The sequence below is a fragment of the Symphalangus syndactylus genome, chromosome 3 (assembly GCF_028878055.3).
Source record: "Symphalangus syndactylus isolate Jambi chromosome 3, NHGRI_mSymSyn1-v2.1_pri, whole genome shotgun sequence".
NCBI lineage: Eukaryota > Metazoa > Chordata > Mammalia > Primates > Hylobatidae > Symphalangus > Symphalangus syndactylus.
The window spans coordinates 129,126,234-129,151,711 of NC_072425.2; the positions used below are offsets into that span (position 1 = coordinate 129,126,234).

Sequence of the window (25,478 nt, forward strand, 5' to 3'; positions counted from 1 at the left end):
GTAACGTTTGAAGAGCAGAGTGTAAATATCACAGTCTTGAAAATAATTAGTGGAAACAAAATTTCTTAGTCATTTTTTTCTTGAACATGTGCTAACCTGTATTACTTTGCTAGGAAGGGAATTAGCAAGCTGGCATTTTGTTTTTGTGTTTTGCCAGTACAGAGATGATATAAAAACAGAGGGGTTCCTAGAGTCAGGTAACAAAATGCTTACCTAAACACTACTTTTTGTTGGTTTGTTTGTTTTAAAAACAAGATAGGGTTTTCATTTCGGGAAGTCATAAAAACATCATGCCCTTCAGCAGTGATTACAAAGGAAGTCTGTGGCAGGGTGGCTGGAAGTGCTTGGTGTGGTGACTATCAGAAGAAAAAAATAGTACCTTTAAGAAGTATATGATAAGAATACATACATGACTCAAGTTGAAATAGTAAGTTTTCACCTTCCAACTGTAGAGTCCAATTGGGCCAATTAACACGAAAGCACGAAGTGGGATCAAGTAGTCATCAGAAGCAGAGCACTAAGCAAGCTCTAATTTTAAATATTCCATTGCCAGTGAATTTTCTTCAGCTGTAAAGATGCAGAATGTGTAATTTACACATTTTGAAGTTTTGGGACAAACACTTTTTTCTTTGATCTAGAGCAATCCAAATGTCTCAATGTCCTTTGTACTTCATGGAGTTGTTTTCAAAGATTAAATGAGATAATGATGACAGCCCTTTGAATATTTTGAAGCTCTAGATAACAATATCTATATCATCTCACTTATTCCTACCCATTTAGCTTATGCAATGGAGGTTAAGATTTAAAAAATAAAATAAAATAAAATGTCCATGGTGTTATCTTAATCTCATGAAAGCATTTATGCATTAGGTGGAATCATTTGTCTTGGAAATATTTTAAGAATCGGATGGACAACCACCTGTTTAAATATCATACAGTGTGAAGGCTGTGAGATGAATTCCATGAGTATTTCCCAGACCCTTGGGTTTAATGAACCATTAAAAATAATAACAGTAATCATAATAAGGAGGAGGAGATAAACATAGTGGACAACTCTACGTTTTACCAAGTAAGGACACTAAAAATGTAAGAATTTTTTTCTTTTTATTTCATAAAACTTATCTCACCTGTGCCCCCCAAATTAGGAAGGACATGTTATCAGAATAAAGCACAGTCACTTTAAAGTGAATATATTTGACTTGATGAAAACTTTATACTGCTCAGGAGTCTGAAACAATAAAGATAAAAATTAAGGCAAACTAAAACTTCATTCCTTTTCCCTTCATTTTACCACAGAAGGTAAAAATTCAACACAGATTGCTATTGTTCTGGGACAGTGTTTGAGACTCCTTACTTTGCCATAGTTATGTAGGCTAGTATTTAGTTACGTGGCCTATATTTCACAATATTAGCAACTCAGATTAAACACATTGAGCGCTTATTTTCTAGGAACTTATTTAAAACACCTGGCTTCGTCACAAACAGCAAATAAATATACACACACGCAATACTTCCAAGGCTTGATGATAACTAACATTTAATCAAGCAAAAGGAGAAAAAAAAACCTTAGTAATGTATGTAAGTGTTAAATATAGTTCTCTAAGATGTAAGATTTTGTACCTGGAGCTTATGGATGTGTGTTATTGACTTTTGTGTTATGAGGTAATTTGCTTTGTTTTTTTCTTCCACATCCACTAACTGGGCATAAGCTTGGAATGTTTATCTTTGAAATTGCAGGTCAAAGCCTCCACATTAAAGCACCCGATGAGGCAAAGCTACAATTATGTGAGCCATGTGTGTTATGCAACACTTTTTGATAGCTGTTGCCAATTAAATTGACTTAACTTATTGACAGACCTGGGGAAGAATTTTCTAAGAAGGTGTGATTATGAAAGTTTGGTTGCACCAAAGAGGAAGAGGGGTAGTAACTGAGGCTCTGGATCTAAAAGCCTTGCTTGTGGGCCAGGGGAACACATGATTAAAGCCTTCCTGCAAACACAGCATCTGCAAACGCAGTTTTAAACCCTTCCTGCAAACAAACCAAGTAAATTTTACTCGAAAAGAGGCCGTGGATGTGCTATTTTGTGTTCCTTTGCTGAGATTCTAAGCCGCTGGGACACACCCCGGCCTTGCTTTGGCCAGTCTTCCTTGTTCTTTCTTGACCAGTTTCAGATTTTTTCCTCATTCAAACACACACAGGGTGGCAGGGAGAGATTTTTGTTTCACGACTATTCCAAGTCGAGGGGAAAGAGCGGGAGAAAACCAGAAAAAAGCTACCCTTCCGTGGGGCCAGGCTCTGGGAGGCTGCGGTGGGGAAGTGAGGGGGAGTAGTTGGGTGGGGGGGCGGTGGGAGGGCTGTCACGTGACTCGTGCGGGGGCTGCTGGGAGTGCGGCGTGCTTCCCACCTCCACCTGCAAAGTCCGAGCACCCTGCGCCCGGCGTCTTCACGCCCTCGCGTTCGCTGACGAGGAAGGTCCCCATACCGCGAAGTACATTGGCTTTGGGGTGGGGCCGGAGGGATGGGCGCCTGTGAGAATGTGACGGACTGTGACACAAGGAAGGGCGAGAGGATGGAAGCTTCCTCTGAGGGGCTCTAGTGGGACGGAAGCAACAGTAGGGAGGAAGTGGGGAGGGGCGGTGAGAAGTGAGGAAAAATGGAGGCGAAATGGCCTGAGGGGCTAGGATGGCGTTGAGAAGAAGGAGAAGACTAGAAGGAGACAGCTGCATGGGGCAGAGGGGACAGTGCTTAGTAACAGCCAGGTCACTAAGCCTAAGATGGCAGAGCCAGGGCAGTGGTCAGTGTTTGGCACACAACGAAGACCAGCCCGTCCACCAGGCCTGTATCTGCTGAGGCCTTGAGCTATGACAGGAAAACGAACTTATTTTTGCAGAAACAGTTACTTCATTATAAGTTTTCGTTTGACATAGGGGCACAGTGTTACTTTGGGAGAGAAGAGAAGGGGGTGAAAGGGAAAGGGAGAATTAGAACGGGAAGGGAGGAGAGAAAAATCTGCCTGTTGGCTTCTCTGAAGTATTTTCCAACTCCCAAGGCAAAGTTAGCACTGCTGTGCATGTGTAGTATTTTCTAGATACTATTAATACTATTACAGCACGTAAACTTACATACTATAAAGGTACTGGCAGGAATGGAGACGTACGATACAGAATTTAATTAATAAGCATCTTTCAAATTTGTTGTTGCTGTGTCTTCTATATATGCATATTTTATAGGACTAATTAAACAGATGCGTTAGAGTTACCCAAGTCAGCATCGTTTCTCAAAAACAACAAAGTCATTTGATAACTTGAATATGGACAGGGCTCCCCTCATCTCAAAGACACAGCGACTATACCCTTCCAGGTTTCAACATTTGGACTCCTAGGGAAAATGCCTTCCGAATTTATGGAATAGTACGAGTAAAATTTGAAGCTACTTTAAAGTAAGGTTGGACAGTGGGAATAACCTCAGACTCGAAGAGTGAGATCTCGGTTCCAGTTTAGCTCAGTCTTACTGGTGTCACTTGATCCACTGTCACTGTCCCTGTTTTCTCACTTGTAAAAAATGACATTGAATTAGATGAACTGTAAGACCTGTTTCAACATTAAGATTTTGTGAAGATAGAAGGATCCTTTTTTTTTTTTTTTTTTGAGGTGGAGTCTTGCTCTGTTGCCCAGGCTGGAGTGCAATGGCACAATATCGGCTCACTGCAACCTCCCTCTCCTGGGTTCAAGCAATTCTCTCGCCTCAGCTTCCCGAGTAGCTGGGATTACAGGCGCCTGCCACCACGCCCGGCTAATGTTTGAATTTTTAGTAGATACAGGGTTTCACCATGCTGGCCAGGCTGGTCTCGAACTCCTGACCTCAGGTGATCTTCCTGCCTCAGCTTTCCAAAGTGCTGGGATTACAGCCGTGAGCCACCGCGCCCGGCCGAAGATAGAAGAATCCTAACTGAGCCAGTCCTGAAACAAGGCAGAATTGCCAGAGAGACTCATTTGGCTAAGTACATAGAGAGGAGTGGTTGAAAATGATAGGACTAGTAGGCTTGCACCAGATAGTACAGGACCTTGAAGGCCATATCATGGAATTTCAGCTTATTCTGGAACAATGAAAGTTTTTGAGTTAAAGGAATGCAGTAATCAGTTTTGAAAGATTACCCAAATAGCAGTTGATAGAATGATTTAGAGGAGGGAGAAATTGAGTTTAGGAAAGTGACAGATAATGACAGTCTAAATTAACATCAGCAGTAGGAGTGGGAAAAAGGGAAGGGTTCCAGAGAGCTTGTAGCATGGAGTTTGTACCTAAATCTGGCATTGTTCTAAGCTTTGTAGCTGGTGCCTTCGGAATATGATGGCAAATCACCTTGTAAAGCCTGATAATAGAAATTGCAAGAGGCCAAGAGAATTGGAGGTAAGCTGTATGCCTATGGAGGCTTAATCTTTTATTCTATTTTATTTTATTCGAGTAGTTTTACATACTACTCGAATTTCTTCCCTGTAAGAAAGCTCTATAGATAAGTGGAATTTAATGTATTCGTATGCCCAGAGCTAGGATTGTCCTACAACATAGCAGGAACTATGTTGATTCCAGCTGCTTTTTCACTAAGTATAGGCCTCCAAGAAACTATTGGGAGATTTCTTTTTGGTAGCTTGAGATCTAGAGACAGAAGTGAGTCTGTACCTTTATGATCCATAGGATTTTATGTAATTATTTTGCTGTGATAAGATAACTAGGTACTATAGTTACTGATCTTTTTAAAGAGCACAGTATCCTGTCCTTTACTACTGCCCCCACCAATTGATCTGTTGCATTTGGGACATGATTTGCTCCCTTGAAGATTATATTGTTTTGCAAAATTTCGCAAGCATTTGGCTACTATCTAAATTGCGTTTAGCTTCATTGCTATGAGAACATCTACTGGTTCAAGATACCAGACGCTTTTTCAGCAGGAGTTTAAAACCACATTTAAAGTCTAATTTAAGGCTGGGCGCATTGGCTCATGTCTGTAATCCTAGTGCTTTGGGAGGCTGAGGCAGGAGAGTCGTTTGAGGCTAAGAGTTTCAGGTCAGCCTGGGCAACACTGCAATACCTTGTCTCTGAAAACGAGGCGAGGCGAGGCGGGGCGGGGCGGGGCGACAAAACACAAAACTAGCTGGGCATGGTGGAATGTGCCTGTAGTCCTAGCTAGCTACTCAGGAGTCTGAGACAGGAGGATCACTTGAATCTAGGAGGCTACAGTGAGCTAAGATTCTGTCACTACACTCTGGCCTAGGTGACAGAGCGAGAACTTGTCACAAAAACAAACAAATGAAAAGCAAAGTCTAGTTGAAAAGCAAAATAAAATTTAATACATTGAGCAAAGTGTTTCTTGGGCCTGTACATTTCCTTAATAATAAAAACTCAAATGACTAAGTCATATGCTTTCTAGCATGTTTGCCTTTTTCTGAAAAATGTTTTATTTGCTTTTTCTTAATAAACAAAATATGTATGTCCTGAAGATCTTATTGACTGTACCTGTTTTCTTTATTTTGTTCTGTTAGTCTCCAGTGCCAGATAGTCCACAGCTGTCCTCTCTTGGAAAATCAGATTCATCTTTCTCTGAAATTTCCGGACTATTTTATAAAGATGAAGCCTTGGAGAAAGATTTAAATGGTGATGTATAAAATGTTTATATTTCTAAACATCAGTTTTATAATGCAGAAGGTTTGTTATATTTTATAACTTACATGATTTTTCTTGAACAGATGTGAGCAAGGAAATTAATCTAATGTTGTCTACCTATGCAAAGCTTTTAAGGCAAGTACTTACAGTATATTCTCTGGGGTCTTTATGTTAGTTTTCTTCTGGAAACTCTGTATTGGGAAGTTTAATTCTGTGGCTGCCAAACCTCTCCAGTAATTAAAACTCTGGAATTTTTTATTCTACCTCAGTCCCTTATAATAGGTTAGTTGGTTATTTTCAGGGAATAGTGTCAACTTTTCCACTAAAAATCCTTTTTTTTTTTTTTTACTCTTTCCAAGCTAATACTAGACTGTATATATCTTGGTCTGTAATTAGATGACATTACATTTTAAATTTTATGTAAATACCTCTTTGAGAAAAATGTTTGGTGAAATTAATGATAACAGACTGATATTAAAGATATTTATGTCATAGAGAGTCAGCCTTTCATATCGATGGATTCTGAGTCTGTGGATTCAATCAACCACACATTGAAAATATTTGGAAACAAAGGGTGGTTGTGTCTGTACTGAACATGTACAGACATTTTTTTCTTGTCATTATTTTTCAAACAATACAGTATAACAACTGTTTACATAGCATTTACATGGTATTGGTCTTATAAGTAATCAAGAAATAATTTAAATTATATGGCAGAATGTTCTTAGGTTATATGCAAATACTATGGCATTTTATATAAGGGACTTGAATATCTATGAGGGATGTTCCTTTGGTTTCTGTGGGGGATTCTGGAACCAATACCCCATGGATACTGAGGGATGACTGCATTTATATTTTACCTATATCTATTTTAAGACCGAATTTAAATATTTTATTAGCTTAATATGTTTATAGAGTATTTTTTTTACACTGCTGGACAGTCATTATCCTTGGATAGTGGTTTGTATGGTTGTAAAAATAATGTATATAATTGAATATTAGTGTTATAATGTATAAGATACACTTCCTGTTGTGTCAGGAGACCTTTTTGAGTAGTCAAAAATATTTGTGGGACTAATTTTTTTTCTGAAGAGTATTAGTAAATTAATGAAGTTCTGTGGCACATAAAGCCATTTAAAGAAATAGTTAACAAATATTGCATAATGAAGAACAACATAATGATGTTGTTTATATCTACTTAGTTTAATATACAACCTTTTTTCCTATTAGTGAGAGAGCAGCAGTAGATGCGTCTTACATTGATGAGATAGATGAACTCTTCAAAGAAGCCAATACTGTTGAAAATTTTCTAATACAAAAAAGAGAGTTCCTGCGACAGAGGTTTACAGTGATTGCAAACACATTACACAGATAAAATATATACTTGAAATAAGCTGAGAATTTAAACCTATTATTGTTACAATGAAAGAATGACATTTATGCTTTGAAAGCTCTCAAGTTGTTAAAGAAAATGTATATCTTGATTAGAGAAGGGGAAATTCCTTGAATTTCTAGGTTTAAAAAGGAACTTTTAAATTCCTTAATGTTAATATTAATGTTCACGTTAATGTCCTAAGCTGGCCATTAACATGAACTACGTCACTTTTCTTTTGAGGGTCAAATATTTAGTGCATTTTATAGAAGTGTAAATTATTTAAATCTTATGTGGATTCTTTTATTTTTTCCTTAAACTTCTTAGTGTTTCTTAAACTTCCAAAAAAGGATTCAGTTAATTTATAATGTTTAATAATATTATACTTTTAGAATATTTTGTTTAAATATCAGATAGTTTTGGAGATAATTTTGAATTTTTTTTTATGTTCAGGATTATAAAAGAAAGTTAAAACCTTAGAGGTGATTTTTCCAGTTTCTTAGAATATAATGATATAACTGTGTGCTATTTCCATTTGATTATTTTCACTATTATTTATTATGTATGACTAATAAAAGCTCTTGGCTTAAAATTATTTTCTTCTGGTAAAAGTAGTAAAATAAAAACCAGAAATTACTCACCAGAACCTTGTATGAGTTGGCTTTTTTACACATCAACCACATCAACATGTGCAGTTAATGAATTATATTTAGAAACATTAGCAGCAGTGTGGTATGGGATAAAGATTAGTGATCCAAAAGTAAACTGATTGGCTTAAACAACAAGATGACTTTGGGAGGTCACTTCAATCCTATTATAATTGAGAAATTGAATTTGGACTGGAGGATCTATACTACTCATCTAGCTAAAAAATTTATCCCTTTAATGTGAAGTACTACCATGATTTTACTGAAAACTTTCTATATTATATATTACTATATGGGATAGCTATATTAACCAGATTTTTAAACAAAATAGCACCCATTTTTCAATCATATAGGCAGTTCAGTTTATTACATGTATATTTTTCCAATATAAGCAATCAGAAAATTGCAGATAGTACTATAGGGAATTGTTATTCCTAAGGGAGACTGCACATTTGCCTTGCTGACTTCTAAACTCTAAAATAAAATCTCATTTCATCATATTACTGTTGTAAGGCATAAACATCACATAATGTAAATACTCATATAAGAAAAGATGACAAAAGTGAAATAAAATAATACTTGCTAAAGAAAATTGGTTAAGTGGAAAAAATTATTGGGTTGATAGAGGTGGTAGCACAGAACAGGTTGGAGGTCAACAAAGTAATTATTAGAAATGAATTTTTTTTTTTTTTTTTTTTTTTTTGCCACGTGCAGTGGCTCCCATTTCTAATCCTAGCTACTTGAGAGACTGAAGTGGGAGGATGGCTTGAACCCAGGAGTCTGAAGCTGCCGTGAGCTATGATTGCATCACTGCCCTCTAGCCTGGGTGACAGAGTGAGACTCTGTCTCTAAAAAGAGAAGGAAAGAAAGGAAATTTTTTCAATTTTTTATTTTATTTTATTTTTTTTTGAGACAGAATCTTGCTCTGTTGCCTAGGCTGAAGTGCAGTGGTGCGATCTTGGCTCACTACAACCTTTGCCTCTCGGGTTCAAGCGATTCTCCTGCCTCGGCCTCCTGAATAGCTGGGATTACAGGGGCCTGCTACCACACCCGGCTAATTTTTTTTTTTTTTTTTTTGAGACGGAGTCTTTCTCTGTCTCCCAGGCTGGAGTGCAGTGGCGTGATCTCGGCTCACTGCAAGCTCCGCCTCCCGGGTTCACACCATTCTCCAGCCTCAGCCTCCCGAGTAGCTGGGACTACAGGCGCCCGCCAACACGCCCGGCTAATTTTTTGTGTTTTTAGTAGAGATGGGGTTTCACCGTGTTAGCCAGGATGGTCTCGATCTCCTGATCTCGTGATCCGCCCGCCTCGGCCTCCCAAAGTGCTGGGATTACAGGCTTGAGCCACTGTGCCCGGCCTAATTTTTGTATTTTTTTTTCTTTTTTATTATACTTTAGGTTTTAGGGTACGTGTGCACAATGTGCAGGTTTGTTACATATGTATCCATGTGCCATGTTGATTTGCTGCACCCATTAACTCATCATTTAGCATTAGGTATATCTCCTAATGCGGTCCCTCCCCCTTCCCCCCACCCCACAACAGTCCCAGAGTGTGATGTTCCCCTTCCTGTGTCCATGAGTTCTCATTGTTCAATTCCCACCTATGAGTGAGAACATGCGGTGTTTGGTTTTTTGTCCTTGCGATAGTTTACTGAGAGTGATGTTTTCCAGTTTCATCCATGTCCCTACAAAGGACATGAACTCATCATTTTTTAGGGCTGCATAGTATTCCATGGTGTATATGTGCCACATTTTCTTAATCCAGTCTATCGTTGTTGGACATTTGGGTTGGTTCCAACTCTTTGCTATTGTGAATAGTGCCGCAATAAACATACGTGTGCATGTGTCTTTATAGCAGCATGATTTATAGTCCTTTGGGTATATACCCAGTAATGGGATGGCTGGGTCAAATGGTATTTCTAGTTCTAGATCCCTGAGGAATCGCCACACTGACTTCCACAATGGTTGAATTAGTTTACAGTCCCACCAACAGTGTAAAAGTGTTCCTATTTCTCCACATCCTCTCCAGCACCTGTTGTTTCCTGACTTTTTAATGATGGCCATTCTAACTGGTGTGAGATGGTATCTCATTGTGGTTTTGATTTGCATTTCTCTGATGGCCAGTGATGATGAGCATTTCTTCCTGTGTTTTTTGGCTGCATAAATGTCTTCTTTTGAGAAGTGTCTGTTCATGTCCTTTGCCCACTTTTTGATGGGGTTGTTTGTTTTTTTCTTGTAAATTTGTTTGAGTTCATTGTAGATTCTGGATATTAGCCCTTTGTCAGATGAGTAGGTTGCAAAAATTTTCTCCCATTTTGTAGGTTGCCTGTTCACTCTGATGGTAGTTTCTTTTGCTGTGCAGAAGCTCTTTAGTTTAATGAGATCCCATTTGTCAATTTTGGCTTTTGTTGCCATTTCTTTTGGTGTTTTAGTCATGTAGTCCTTGCCCATGCAAGGATTACAGGCTTGAGCCACCGCGCCCGGCCTAATTTTTGTATTTTTAATAGAGACGGGGTTTCGCCATGTTGGCCAGGCTAGTCTCGAACTCCTGACCTCAGGTGACTCACCTGCCTCAGTCTCCCAAAATGCTGAGATTACAGGCATGAGCCACTGCGCCTGGCCAAAAGGAAATTTTTAAAAACTAAATACAACCAGAACATTTGTGAGTTAATACGACATGTCATCTGGATTTCGACCTACCATCTTTAAGAAATGTTCTTTTTCTAAGCATTTATTACTAATATGAAAAACAAGGCCGGCCAGGCACGGTGGCTCATGCTTGTAATCCCAGCACTTTGGGAGGCCGAGGCGGGCGGATCACGAGGTCGGGAGACTGAGATCACGGTGAAACCCCGTCTCTACTAAAAATACAAAAAATTAGCCGGGCGTGGTGGCGGGCGCCTGTAGTCCCAGCTACTCGGAGAGGCTGAGGCAGGAGAATGGCATGAACCCGGGAGGCAGAGCTTGCAGTGAGCCGAGATTGCGCCACTGCACTCCAGCCTGGGTGACAGAGCGAGACTCTGTCTCAAGAAAAAAAAAGAAAAATAAGGCCAACAGATTGTTTCAGACTAGATTTCATAATATACTTGTTATATCCTGATGGTATCACCATTGTTTAACATCTAGTTCTTCCCTTTGCAGGTTCAGAAAATTGATTTGATCATTTCATTTGATATGATTAAGACTGGAGAACTGATTTTAAGTCACAATGTGTTTACTGTTCAGCACTGTTCAGAATTGTTATACCTTGTAGTATAAAGGTGCCTGAAAGCCTAATCATGAAGGCTTATTTTTTAAATCAAATTTGGATGGCTTTGGTACCATCCACGTAGACAAGAGTAATTATCTTGGCTAGGCGTGGTGGCTCACACCTGTAATCCCAGCAGTTTGAGAGGCTGAGGCAGGCAGATCACTTGAGGTCAAGAGTTCGAGACCAGCATGGCCAACATGACGAAACCCTGTCTCTAATAAAAATAACAAAAAGTAGCCGGGTATGGTGGCGTACACCTGTAGTCCCAGCTACTCAGGAGGCTGAGATGAGAATCACTTGAATCCGGGACGCAGAGGTTGCAGTGAACCGAGATTGTGCCACTCTACTCCAGCCTGGGTGACAGAGTGAGACTCTGTCTCAAAAAAAAAAAAAAAAAAAAAAAAAAATCTCACAACTGGAGAAATGCTATTGCAGGAATACCATTGCCCTTTAATTTACACTTCTAATGTTACTCTTTACTATTTCAATAAAATCTCACAAATTTATAAGTTATTTTTCATTGATTACTAATCAAAATATATACCGAACCATCTTTGTACTCTGCTATATGTTTTAAGACACTCCCTTCTGACAATTTTAACCACTTCTTTCTTGAAATACAATTTTGCTAGGAAAACATGATATGTTAATGTTAAAAGCAACTCTGTGGCAGTGCTGTGGGAGTTATTAGAAGAACTTTTGGTAAGAGAGTCAGAGAGGTAGATTTTAAATTGGATTTTTGAAAAGGAAAGGGGATATTTCAGGCAGGGGAAAAGTTTCTTCAGTGGCACAGAAGAACAAACATATCATGGTATGTTAGTCACTTTGCTGGGATGATAATTCATGAAGGGGAATAGTGTATGGTCTAAACTCCTGGAGAGTAGGGACAATCTTGTTTCTTGGTATTCTTTCTTTGTAGCACAGTATTTGCTACATTGGTGCTAAAAATGTTAAATTAATAAAGTCATATACATTTTAAGGGCATACTTTCACTCATGCTAGATTGTTAGAAAATGTTCTGTAAAATTAATGAATAGAAAAGAAAAGGAAGGATGAAGTGATTTAAAGGCAGAGAAAAAGGATGAAAGGTAAATTGTTGCCAGATTGTAGAGTCCTCTAGTGGCAGTCTTAAGTTCAGACTTTATTCTGTGTTGGAATCTTCCAGAAGAGAAGAGTGGCATAATGAAATTGATGCTGTGCATCAGGATAAACGGACTTAACTGTAGCGTGAGAACAGGTTTGAAAAAGAAAAGTTTAGGGAGGGGGAGACCACTATTGGTGGTCTAATTTTAATATTTCAAACAGCTACTGATTATAGATAGGGTGTTTGGATGGTTGTCATGGAAATAAGCCCCACCCCTTAAGCCACCTCCTCTCTTTGACCTGTCAGTGAGGGAGGGACAGTCCAGGCAGTTCTGTGCGTGTTCACTGTTTAGTAATACTCAGAACTGCCAGTGTGAGAGGATTTGGAAATCACGGGATCTGCTCAATACAAAAATTTTTTTCGAGTCTTTCTCCATTTTATCAGGAGTCTTTCTGCCACTGCAGTGGATTTCCTTCCTGTGATGGCACACCGGCTCCCAGGTAGAGGGTTTGCCCCTTTCTCTTCCTCATCCTCCTCTTCTTGCCAGTCTGCGCTTAGAATTCTGTGCCTCTTTCCTGAAGATTGCTGGGAGCTTCTGAAGCTTTGCGTCCTGTGTGGCTCAGATGAAAGAGCAATTCCTCAGAGTCCCGGAAGTTAAAGAAGGCTGAGTTAGGATTGTTTCCTCATGGTCAGGGAAACAGCCTTCACATTTGTATATTTATGCAATATTTAGGGCAGGATTCAGGGGCTTGGGATTCTTTGGGATTTGCAATAAGAAGAATATTCAATATTTAGGCTTTTCTAAATTGAAAAATCACTGCCACATGTTCTAATGTAATTGTTTGGTTTCTCTATTTGCATTTTGCGGGGACTGCCTTAAAACTCATTTATTGTTTTATAGCCTTCTATTATAGTTACCATTGTTACATAATTTTATGTATAGAAATTGGCTGATCTACAGCTTTCAGAAATCATACTAATATGCACTATAAATTTTAAAATTACTTAATGTAGTAATTTAATGTTTGCAGTATGCAAGGGAATGTATTATGTACTGGAAGGAGAGGGGAGACAAACACCAGACCCTGTACTCAAGGAGTACTGATAGTATCATTTATCATACAAGACAGATAAGATAAGGTCCATATGAGAGCTATAAACAGATGCTGTGAGTTCAGACTAAGGAGAATCAGTTCTTGCTGTAGGTAAGGGGAATGCTGTGTTTATAAAGCAAATGACATGGAAACTGGATCTTGAAGGATGAGTTTGGTGAGTGAATTTCATCTGAAGGAGTTGGGAAATATCTTAGATGAAGAAAATTGATTGGGGGGGAAATTAAACATTCTATTTTGACATGTTGAAAGTCACCTGCAAGAAGTAATTGATGAAATTAAGAGACTAGATGAGATTGCCAAGGGAGAGTGCTGAGATTAAAGATCCAAGGTAGGACCTTAGGGACATTCATGAAGTGATAAGGGGCATAAGGAGCCCATAAAGGGAATTAACATTTGGAAAGCATCCACTGTGTTTATATTTGATTATGACAACAGACATAAACAGGAAGTATTAACCTCCTTTTATTTCCATTTTATCATTGAAAAACCTGAGGCTCAGAGACATTAAGTAACTTGCTCAAGGTTGTCAGCTAATAAGTAATAAAACCAGCAGAATGCAGAGAGTAGTTACAGGGCAGCAGGAAAGTTAGAATAGGACAATGTCTCAGAAGCTATGAATAGAAAGGAGTTTAAGAAAGTGTTAATGTCAAATTCTATGGGAACTTTGAAGAGCATGTAGCAGATTACCAACAGCATGCTGTAGAGTATACAACATATAGACATGTAAATATTTTCTACAATGTAAAATGCTTTAAATTCGTGTATCTCTACTTAGACAAATGCCCAATCAGGCCATTCAATTTACTTAAAAAAGTAAGATGAGTAAGTTACATACCTGACCTTAGGGAATTTATTTTAATCTGAGAATAAGATAAATATGCATAATTTTAATAAAAGTAGAGTAAGATAAATACCTGAGAGTTTCCTTCTCTATCTTTTCAAAGCATCCTCTTTGTACTTCTGATACTGTAGTTCCCAGATTTTAGTATGCTTAAGAATACCTCCTTGTCCTTCCCCAGAGATTCTGATTTATTAGGACCAGAATGGAGTCCAGGAAACTGCATTTTAGCTGTAACACCAGGTATTTCTGTTGCAAGTAGTCCTCATACCAGACTCTGAGAAACAATGCTGAAATAAAACACAGTGTCAGTGATCTGTTTACTAGGCAGTCAGTTCTTTTATTTCAGGGTTCTAATGCTTTTTATCCTCAGCAGTACCAAGTACTTTGTCAAATGAATAAAATAAAGAAGATATTACACCTTATTAGACTGATCATTAAAAGCTATGTAAATATAATAATAGCATTTTTTGAGTATTCTGTTCTAAAAGGTTTACATAAACTAACTCATTTATTATAGCCTTAGAAGTAATATGAATTATCGTTATCCCCATCTTAGAAAAGAGGAAACAGACCACAGAGAGGTGATAAGTGTCTTTCTCAAGGCTTCTTATTTGGGAGAGGGCATATTTGAAACCAACCAGTCTGGAGGCAGGTAGAGCCCCAGCTCACACCCTTAAGTATTACACTGTGCTGCCTCTTAAGGGAAGTACTGTAACACTGGAGATAGACCTTGACCAATTAATGGAATTTGCTTTTTTTTTGAGACGAAGTTTCGCTCTTGTTGCCCAGGCTGGAGTGCAGTGCTGCGATCTCGGCTCACTGCAACCTTTGTCTCCCAGGTTCAAGCGATTCTCCTGCCTCAGCTCCTGAGTAGCTGGGATTACAGGGGTCCACCACCATGCCCGGCTAATTTTTTTTTTGTATTTTTAGTAGAGGTGGGCTTTCATTATGTTGGCCAGACCAGTCTCGAACTCCTGACCTCAGGTGATCCACCTGCCTTGGCCTTCCAAAGTGCTGGGATTACAGACGTGAACCACTGTGCCCCACTGGAATTTTCTTAGAACTAGAGAAAAGGACAGTGGGAAAGACATTCAGGGTGAGAGAGAATTTTATTTGAAAAATCAGTAAAGAATTAGGTTTGACTCAATTGTTACATGTCATATAGGGGAATAGAATGTCTCATGTGCTTCATGCTAAATTTTTGAAAGATTTGGAAGAAATGGAATAGTAATAACTTGCTAAAAGAATGCAAATCTCACTTCTTAAGAATAATAGTGTTCCTATATGTTAGCTCATTTTTCTAGCCTAGATTTCTGAATCACTCTTAAACTTTTATGAGATAAAGAATTCTATTTTATAGCACTTAATTATTTATTTGACCACCCCTCTATGTTAGGCAGTACTGCCTTGTGAATACTCAGTAATGTTAAAATAATAGGGAAAAGTTTCAGTTCCTTATTATACAACAATGATTTTTACTTCTTGTGCCTTTTGCACTTTAGGTAATTTCAGACTGGATATCACTGCATAATTTAATTTTTGACACCCTTCTACTGGAAAATGCTTTGTATTTTCATGTATATGCCATTAAAATAAAAGGAATTAAATTTAAGATCTTATTAAATTCACAAGAATCGCTATGAAATCTTTGGAATCACATTCTGGTATATCTAAATTACTGGGGTCAATACAATTAGATAATATTGAATGGTGGTCATTTTTATAACAACGAGGTTGCTCTTAGCACATCTGAGGTTGGCATGTAGATTTATTCTTGTAAAAAGACAAGCATTGTTCAACTATGAGAAATGATAAAAATAGTAATTGAAGTCCTAAGTTAGTTCTTAGGCAGATTAGTAGTCCTAAATTAGTTCTTAGGCAGATTAGTACTACAAAAAATGGAAGAATTGGTGTGGGTTGAAAATGGAGAACTAGGCCGGGCGCGGTGGCTCACGCTTGTAATCCCAGCACTTTGGGAGGCCGAGGCGGGCGGATCACGAGGTCAGGAGATCGAGACCACGGTGAAACCCCGTCTCTACTAAAAATAAAAAAAAACTTAGCCCGGCGTGATGGCGGGCGCCTGGAGTCCCAGCTACTCGGAGAGGCTGAGGCAGGAGAATGGCGTGAACCCGGGAGGCGGAGCTTGCAGTGAGCCGAGATTGCGCCACTGCACTCCAGCCTGGGCGACAGAACGAGACTCCGTCTCAAAACAAAAAAAAAAGAAAAAAGAAAATGGAGAACCAAGCCGTTGATAGTCTGGGAATGAGGAAGGAGAGAGAAGAAATTTGGAGACTGTATTTGGTGTTAGGTTTACGTTTCCCTCAAGCTGCCAGTTGATAAGATTATTGTCTGTGGGAAACAGGCAAGTTTATAGAAGATTTGGTAAAATATTTTTTGTGCTTTTGGTTTCTTCTGCACAGTTTTCAAAAGGTATTTGGGAAATACTCATCAGAAAAAAGCCGTCTTTGGGCAGTGTCGGTTGCTGCCATGTGTTGCACCGCTACTGACCACAGTGGAAGAGGCTCCACGGGGCATCTCTGCTCGAGTCTGGGGACATTTTCCTAAGTGGCTCAATGGCTCTCTACTTCGAATTGGACCTGGGAAATTCGAGTTTGGGAAGGATAGGTAAGCCTTGATTTTGGAGAACAACTTGGATTTCTTGGCATGGGCGGTTCTATGGGATACGCATTAATATCTGCTTCCTCTGTGAGGTTAATATTGCCATTCCATCCCTTTGATTACAGATAAAGAAACTGCAGCCTAGAGGAGAAAAAAGGAGACTTTTTAAACAAAATGTCCTGCTTTTTCTGCTCTGTAGACTATTGTAAATTTGAAGCCCTCTGTGGTTTGTACCAAAAGAAGAGAGGTGTCAGAAGCTGTCAGTGTGATGACTGAGCTGTTTCCCCACAAGTTCCTGAAGGAAGGGCAATGTCTCCTCATACCACTCTCTCCCTCACCCAGCACTTGCCAGACACGTGGTCTCTTTCAGTTCCTCAAACTCTGGGCACAGTTATATCTTCTCAGCATCTTAGAATTAGTTCTCTCACCTATGTTCCCTAATCTTCCCAAGACTGGTCTTTTCATTCAGATGTCAACTCAAATCTCATGTCCTTTGAGCCTTTCCTGATCTCCCAACATAAAAATGCCAGCACAGTCATCCCTCAGTATTCACAGGGCATTGGTTAGAGGACCTCCCTAAATACCAGAATCCAAGTATGCTGAAGTCCCTTATATAAAATGCATTTATTTGCTTTTAACCTACATATATCCTACCATATCTTTTAAATCATCTCTAGATTACTCTATAATACTTAATACAATGCTTACACATACTTCATTCCCATGGATTTGTCTTAGTACTCAGCAAATTCAAGTTTTGTTTTGCAGAACTTTGTGACATTTTTTTCCCACAATATTTTTGACTCAAGAGATTGGTTGAATCCACAGATGTGGAACTATGGATATGGAGAGCTGACTGTATTAATTACAATTACCTATTTTAATTCTCTACACAGTGTTATCAGTGTCTGGTTTTTTTTTTTTTTTTTTTTTTTTTTGAGATGGAGTCTCGCTCTGTCGCCCAGGCTGGAGTGCAGTGGCTCAATCTCGGCTCACTGCAAGCTCCGCCTCCCGGGTTCACGCTATTCTCCTGCCTCCGCCTCTCCGAGTAGCTGGGACTACAGGCGCCCGCCACCACGCCCGGCTAACTTTTTTGTATTTTTAGTAGAGACGGGGTTTCACCGTGGTCTCGATCTCCTGACCTCGTGATCCACCCGCCTCGGTCTCCCAAAGTGCTGGGATTACAAGCGTGAGCCACCGCGCCCGGCCAGTGTCTGGCATTTTTTGTTATTTGAGTGTTAAGCTCTGTTCCCCCACTAGAATGTAATTTGATGAGGGTAGATACTTTTTCTAGTTCATCCTGTATCCCCACTACCTGTAACAGTGGTCTGCACCTAAATAGCATTCAATAAATAGATGCCAATAAATGAAAAACCCAGGCAGGCTGAGGAGCCTAGGGGTAGGGTGGGAAGGAGGACTGGTCGAGCCCTGGGTGTGGGACAGAGTGCATGTGTGTGGTGTGTCCCCAAGGGCAGAAAGGTGGCGAAGGGAGGCAAATCCAAGTGGATGGAGGGAGGGAAGGGCGGGAGGAGAAAAAGGTGGGAGGAGGACCAGGTGGGAGGGTGGCGGCCCACTCAGGACCCAGCGGGGGCAGCGCGATGAGGCGGATGACCCTGTTCCTGAACGGCAGCCTGCAGAACGGAAAGGTGGTTGCTGTATATGGAACTTTATCTGATTTGCTTTCCGTGGCCAGCAGTAAACTCAGCATAAAAGCCACCAGTGTGTATAATGGGAAAGGTGGACTGATTGATGATATTGCTTGGATCAGGGATGATGATGTTTTGTTTGTTTGTGAAGGAGAGCCATTTATTGATCCTCAGACAGATTGTAAGCCTACTGAAGGATTGTTAGGATTCCACACAGACTGGCTGACATTAAATGTTGAAGGGTGGTACTTTACAACTACACGGAGCACTTTAGTGAATAAAGAACCTAACAGTATGCTGGCCCACATGTTTAAGTACAAAGGTGTCTGGGGAAATAAGCAAGATCATAGAGGAGCTTTCTTAATTGACCGAAGTCCTGAGTACTTTGAACCCATTTTGAACTACTTGCGTCATGGACAGCTCATTGTAAATGATAGCATTAATTTATTAAGTGTGTTAGAAGAAGCAAGATTTTTTGGTATTGACTCATTGATTGAGCACCTAGAAGTGGCAATAAAGAATTCTCAGCCACCAGAGGATCATTCACCAATATCCCAAAAGGAATTTTTCCGATTTTTACTGGCAACTCCAACCAAGTCAGAACTGTGATGCCAGGTTTTGAACTTCAGTGGTGCCTATCTTTCTTGTTTGGACCTTCGATACGTTCACTTCAAAATGGCCAATTTAAGCCTCTGTAATCTTGCACATGCAAATCTTTGCTGTGCAAATCTTGAACGACCTCATCTCTCTGGATTAGTGCTTGACTGTGCAAATATCCAGGGAGTCAAGATACTCTGTTCTAGGCAACCTACAGAATGGGAGAAAATTTTTGCTATCTACCCATCTGACAAAGGGCTAATATCCAGAATCTACAATGAACTCAAACAAATTTACAAGAAAAAAATCAAACAACCCCATCAAAAAGTGGGCAAATGATACAAACAGATACTTCTCAAAAGAAGACATTTTTGTAGACAGACACATGAAAAAATGCTCATTATCACTGGCCATCAGAGAAGTGCAAATCAAAACTACAATGAGATACCATCTCATGCCAGTTAGAATGGCAATCATTAAAAAGTCACGAAACAACAGGTGCTGGAGAGGATGTAGAGAAATAGGAACACTTTTACACTGTTGGTGGGACTGTAAACTAGTTCAACCATTGTGGAAGACAGTGTGGCGATTCCTCAAGGATCTAGAACTAGAAATACCATTTGACCCAGCCATCCCATTACTGGGCATATACCCAAAGGATTATAAATCATGCTGCTATAAAGACACATGCACACGTATGTGTATTGCGGCACTATTCACAATAGCAAAGTCTTGGAACCAACCCAAATGTCCATCAATGATAGACTGGATTAAGAAAATGTGGCACATATACACCATGGAATACTATGCAGCCATAAAAAATGATGAGTTCATGTCCTTTGTAGGGACATGGATGAAGCTGGAAACCATCATTCTGAGCAAACTATCGCAAGGACAGAAAACCAAATACCGCATGTTCTCACTCGTAGGTGGGAATTGAACAATGAGAACACTTGGACACAGGAAGGGGAACATCACACACCGGGGCCTGTCATGGGGTGGGGGTAGCAGGGAGGGATAGCATTAGGAGATATACCTAATGTAAATGATAAGTTAATGGGTGCAGCACACCAACATGGCACATGTGTGCATATGTAACAAACCTGCACATTGTGCACATGTACCCTAGAACTTAAAGTATATATATATAAAAAGATGCTCTGTTCTAATGCAGAAGGAGCATCCCTGAAACTGTGTAATTTTGACGATCCTTCTGGTCTTAAAGCCAATTTAGAAGGTGTTAATCTGAAAGGTGTAGATATGGAAGGAAGTCAGATGACAGGAATTAACCTGAGAGTGGCTACATTAAAAAATGCAAAGTTGGAGAACTGTAACCTCAGAGGAGCAACTCTGGCAGGAACTGATTTAGAGAACTGTGATCTCTGTGGGTGTGATCTTCAAGAAGCCAACCTGAGAGGGTCCAACGTGAAAGGAGCTATATTTGAAGAGATGCTGACACCACTATACTTGTCACAAAGTGTCAGATGAGAAATTTTAGGGGCTGGAGGAAGATCTACAAGATGAAAATGTTTTCCTTACCACTTTTCTTTCTCCACCCACTCAGTTGTCTAGAAGAAATAACACTATAAGGAAATTTTAAAAAAACATTTAGAGGATTATGCTTGTTCTCAGCAGTGCATAAGGGAAAAAACTGACATTTTTTCCATCTTCTGATTCTTAACAGAAAAGCACTCATTTAATAGATGTAGGGAAACTAGATATTGCTGCTTTTTGAACAGGGTAGGAGGATTTACCTAGTTTTATGACCGGGAATAGTATCTATTATATTTGCTTTTAAATAGGCATGATGTGGAAATACCATCTTGGTTTGAGATGCATTTCAGGATTTTAATTTATGGAAAGCACAACATATGCAATTATATTTATTGAATACCTAGATGCAGTATGGATATTTAAATTGTTAAAACTTTATGAAAACTTGGTAAAGGTTGTTCAGGTTTATAAATAGCTGTAGTGATGCCATCCCTGTTTAAATACCTGTCACACTGTATGAATATGGTTAGATCAGACTCCCTAAGACTCTTTTCAGGTTCATTTTTACAATGTTTACTTTTTAGGACAAAACAGTAGCTAAATTAAAGTAATATCCAGTTCTTACTGATTGAAACAGAGTGGAAAGAAAGACATTGTTGTACATCACTGTCATTCCAAAGGTACAGTAGAACTCTGGATGGAGGAAGAACTTACCTATCACCACAACACTTACAAATAAGAATTTCTCAGAATTTCATTCTAGGCAAGTTCCACCCAACACCAGACCAAGCAATTCTATCTGTTTACTATTAGCCTAGTTTTCTCATATAATCATCACAAGCATAGGAAGATACTTCAAAACCAAAAAAGCGAGGTGCATCATTAATATTCATTTAATTCAAATACCAAATAGTCTACATAGGGCCAGCTTAGAAATAGATACTAAATCCAGAGCTACTGCAATCAAAGCTCATATGAATGAATATGGTAGAGTTGTCTGCTAAAAGGCAATGTAATATAATTGCAGCTAGAACCCTACTGTGGGGAATGAGGAATTTTTTATTTTTTTTTGAGACAGAGTCTCGCTCTGTCGCCCAGGCTGGAATGCAGTGGTGCGATCTCGGCTCACTGTAAGCTTCGCCTCTCGGGTTCACGCCGTTCTCCTGCTTCACCCTCCTGAGTAGCTGGGACTACAGGCACCCGCCACCACGCCTGGCTAATTTTTTTTGTATTTTTAGTAGAGACGGGGTTTCACCGTGTTAGCCAGGATGGTCTCGATCTCCTGACTCGTGATCAGCCTGCCTCGGCCTCCCAAAGTGCTGAGATTACAGGCGTGAGCCACTGCGCCCGGCCTGTGAATGAGGAATTTTAAACACACATTTGATTATAGCCGCCAAAAAATATATATAAAGTAAAATTAAAGGCATTTGGCTGGTCCAAGATGTAATACCAATCAGTCAGCACCTGTGATTCTTTTACATTTATATATATATATATAAATAAAACAAATTTTAGCCCAATTTTCTTGAGTCATTATCTTTCTGCAGCAGCAGAGGAAGGGCCTGTACCTCCCTACCAATGACCTGGTGTCCTTATTTCTACCCCAAGAGCAGGGATATTAGCTGTGTCCAAATGGGTTCTGAATTCTACAGACTCATCAACATGAGGCAAGGAATCATTGAAAACCACCTGTGTCTCCTTCGGGGGAATGACATATCTTTAGTATTTATGTAGCTTATTCTTCTGTATCTACATATGCAAAGCTTTCCTTAACAGTAAAGGGTACATATGCATAGTGGGAGGAGATCAGACCTTTACAAGTGAAGGAAAGCAACTTCAGAAATGAATTATTTTCTTTGCTTTATTATTTTTACCAAGACAGAGAAGTATTATTGTATTGAGAAATAATCTATTTTCATAATCAATATGTGCCTAAATTATATTTAAATAATTTCACTCTGTACTATATTTTCAGGAATTATAGAATGTATTATTCATTCACTTAAAGGTACCTCTGTAGAAATAACGTCAAACTGCAGAAAGATCTGAAAGATCTAAACATGGTGTGCTTAGAAACTGCAGACTTTAGATCTAATGTATACTGCATTAATGAACGATATAAAGTGTTGAAAAAAATGAAAAACCAATAACTCTTCAGTATAAATTTCTCTCAGTGTCTACTAGGGACGTGCAGCTATGTGACAAAACCTCTATGGCGAGGAAGGAATCTGCTTTGTTTTAAACATTTTTAAATATTAGAAATGATTTTTTATTATAAAAGTTTTACCCATATAAACTTTTTAAAATATAGAAAAGGGAGACTGGGGGAAGCATGTACCACCTGACACATCCTTTATTATCACTTTGATGTATTTCCTGCCAGTTTTCCTCACTATTTCTATGGATTTGTTTTAAATAATTACAGTTATATGTAGTATTCTTTGCCCCACTTTAGTAAAACTTCACACTATCATAAGCCTTTTTATCCATGTTGCTACCAAGTCATTATTTTTAATGGCTAGATGAATTCCAGGAATTATTGTTTTTTAAAAAGATACTGTGGTAAAATATAGATAACATACAATTTACCATCTTAACCATTTTTGTATATAGAATTCAATGGCATTAAGTAGATTCATACGATTATGCTACCATCCATCCACAGAATTCATTTTACCTTGCAAAACTGAAACCCTGTATCCACTGAACACTAATTTCCCATTCTTCCCTTCCTCTAACCCCTGGCAACCACCATTCTAGTTTCTGTTTGGTAAATCACCATGCCCTTTCCTCTGGGCCTGGTTGGAATTTGGTCATGGTCCTTCTGTGCCTCTCATGGTCTGTTGTTGGAAACAGACCAAGAATTAGGGATGCTTAAAAAAAGACTATGAGGCAAAGAGAAGTAGAAGAGAAGGACGGCAAAGGGGAGGAGAAGAAACTTAATCTAGCTCCCAGAGAATAAACAGCCTCTTACAGAGGGTATATGGTATTTCACCTGCTGCAGAAGGAGACGCTGTAATATATTGTTCAAACCAAGTAGCAGAACCACTTAGGGCGCAGGCTTGCCCCACAGGCCTCTTTGAAGATAAGTGTCTTTGTGGGAGAAGCGGATGGCATGGCTGGCCCTCACAAGTGTCTACTTTGTCCTCAAATCAGTTTCTTCAGAGCCAGTGGTGGGCATTTATAGCAGGAACAAGGTCTAGCCTTCCCCTTGGACAGATATCTTTAGGTCAAAAGGAGATAGACACTCAGTTTAGTGGTTGACTCCCCAGATAGGACCTACAGGGAGAGGCAGTGACCTAGGGAAGGGCAGTGTAACCTTTCACCTATGGATAAGAATAGCCCTGCTCACTTGTGAAGCTCTTATCACTCTGTTGGATGCCATTTAACAGATTCATGTCAGCATGCAGACACAGTGATGACATGCCACAGGCCTATCTTCAATTAAATTTTTTTCATCAATGATTTAATTGAAGACATACTAGTTTTTAAAGTTATGTGAAAGCTGGATGTGGTTGATCACACCTATAATCCCAGTGCTTTGGGAGGCCAAGGCAGGAGGATGGCTTGAGGCCAGGAGTTCAAGGCTAGCCTGGGCAACATAGCAAGACTCCATCTCTACAAAAAATAAAAGTTAAACAAAAGTAAAAAGAATAAAGTTACATGAATCTAGGCAGAATACTAAATAGCATCAGCACCTTTAGTCTCTACCATTCTCTAGACAGGATTTCAGGATCCATAGTCTAGGCTCCCAGTTCCTGGACTATCGCCACTGTAATGATTGTCCCCCTCCATGCCACTTCGACAAGGCCACATACTAAGGCCATACTTGGAACTTACTCTACAGAATTTCCCCACCCCTGAAATCTTGAACTCTGAAACTTTACTCTGCTCAAAACCCCAGTTTTCACAGTCCTACGTTCCCATTAAACTTGTTTTTTTCATTCCTTCAAGTTCTCCTTTCCTTCCTGTCCTCCACCTTCTTAAGGCTTATCCAGTGTCTCTTAATTTCTTCTCCCTGGCCCAGACTTTACCGTCAGTCACTTCAAGCACTTTCAACACCACGCTCACTTCCTTTGCCCCGGTGGTCACTGCCTCTTCTCTGATTATTTTCAGTTCTAGATTAGCCCATCCTTAGTTTCCCCTGCTCATGGCCCAGGCCTGCTAAGCAGGTCTAGAGCAAATCACACAACCTTGCTGATTAATTCAATTACCAAATGATGATTTCCAGTCCTAGCTGAGTGCTTGGTGCTGCCAGGAATCTTTAGCAGTCAGTGTTCTTTCCAGCTTCTCAGGGGGTCTGCTGCAAGTCTCTGACCCTTTCCTGAAGCCTCCTTCATTCTCCCCGTCCCTTTCACCCTCAGCAGATAAACTGGGCTACTTCATAGGAAGGAATGACTTGAGGGACAGCTGCATTTGAACTCCTTCAGCTTCCCTCTTCCCACCTCCACACTTCCCCACACTCCTGATCAGAGGACGCAGCTCTCTTCCTCTTCTCTGAAACCTTGATGCATCATGATGGCTCCCATTTCCTCATCTACCAAATAACTCTTAGAGCTCCCTTACCTTTTGGGATGCTGTAGAGCCCAGGATGTAGTGTCATCACTGAATTCAAACCCTTGTTCTGTCACTGAGCAGCCCTGTGACTGTGGGCATATTCCTCTGAACCTTGGTTTCCACATCTGTAAAATGGGAAAAATATTCCCTTGCAGGGTCAATGTGAAGGGAAAATATGTGTATAAGGGATGTAGCAAAGTGCTTAGCACAATACCTGGCATGTAGTAAGTGCTTGGTAGATGGCAGTTATCTCACTGGCAAACTTATATCTAGATACTCTCAAACGTGGATCTCCCACCCCGCCCCCAGCTCTTGGGCTCTAGACCTGTGTTTTGCCAACTGGCTGTGGAACATCTATACTCTGGTGTTCTACAAATAGCTCAGACTCTCTCAAAACCGAGCCATTGACTTTTCCCCAGTACTTGTTCTTCATGTCTTCTCCATCCCAGTTAAAGCATCACCAGCCAGCCAGTCATTCAGGTCCAACATTTTGGACCCTCTTTTTGTCGCTGCCTACATCCTATCAGTCATCTCTGACTTGTTTCTGGAGTTTGTCCTTTGCTCACTGGTGCTGCTTCAGTTTAGGTGCTTATCTTCT

The 25,478-nt window shown here is 39.7% G+C and overlaps 3 protein-coding genes across 8 annotated transcripts in view; all 3 read left to right on the forward strand.

The window, feature by feature from the left end:
- TEX12 (testis expressed 12) overlaps positions 1-7,674 on the forward strand; it is an 84,378-nt gene extending 76,704 nt beyond the window's left edge. The window contains exons 1-5 of one of the 5 annotated variants that reach the window (XM_055273142.2): positions 2,376-3,440; positions 4,322-4,408; positions 5,539-5,650; positions 5,743-5,798; positions 6,894-7,299. In XM_055273142.2, coding sequence (XP_055129117.1) covers positions 4,346-4,408; positions 5,539-5,650; positions 5,743-5,798; positions 6,894-7,034 — 372 coding nt within the window. In that variant the 5' untranslated portion in view covers positions 2,376-3,440; positions 4,322-4,345 and the 3' untranslated portion in view covers positions 7,035-7,299. Of the gene's footprint in view, positions 1-2,375; positions 3,441-4,321; positions 4,409-5,538; positions 5,651-5,742; positions 5,799-6,889 lie in introns of those variants that run through there. The other 4 variants (XM_055273141.2, XM_055273143.2, XM_055273140.2 and 1 more) reach the window with 4 other exon arrangements.
- A 4,641-nt stretch (positions 7,675-12,315) lies between these two features.
- BCO2 (beta-carotene oxygenase 2) overlaps positions 12,316-25,478 on the forward strand; it is a 43,653-nt gene continuing 30,490 nt past the window's right edge. For both annotated transcript variants that reach the window (XM_055273120.2, XM_055273121.2), the window contains exons 1-2: positions 12,316-12,511; positions 16,388-16,592. In XM_055273120.2, coding sequence (XP_055129095.1) covers positions 12,493-12,511; positions 16,388-16,592 — 224 coding nt within the window. In that variant the 5' untranslated portion in view covers positions 12,316-12,492. The remainder of the gene's footprint in view (positions 12,512-16,387; positions 16,593-25,478) is intronic.
- Positions 18,149-20,317, forward strand: LOC129479652 (BTB/POZ domain-containing protein KCTD9-like). Its single transcript, XM_055273122.2, is given in 2 exon segments — positions 18,149-19,028; positions 19,968-20,317. Coding segments are annotated over 2 exon segments (1,194 nt in total). The 5' UTR covers positions 18,149-18,184.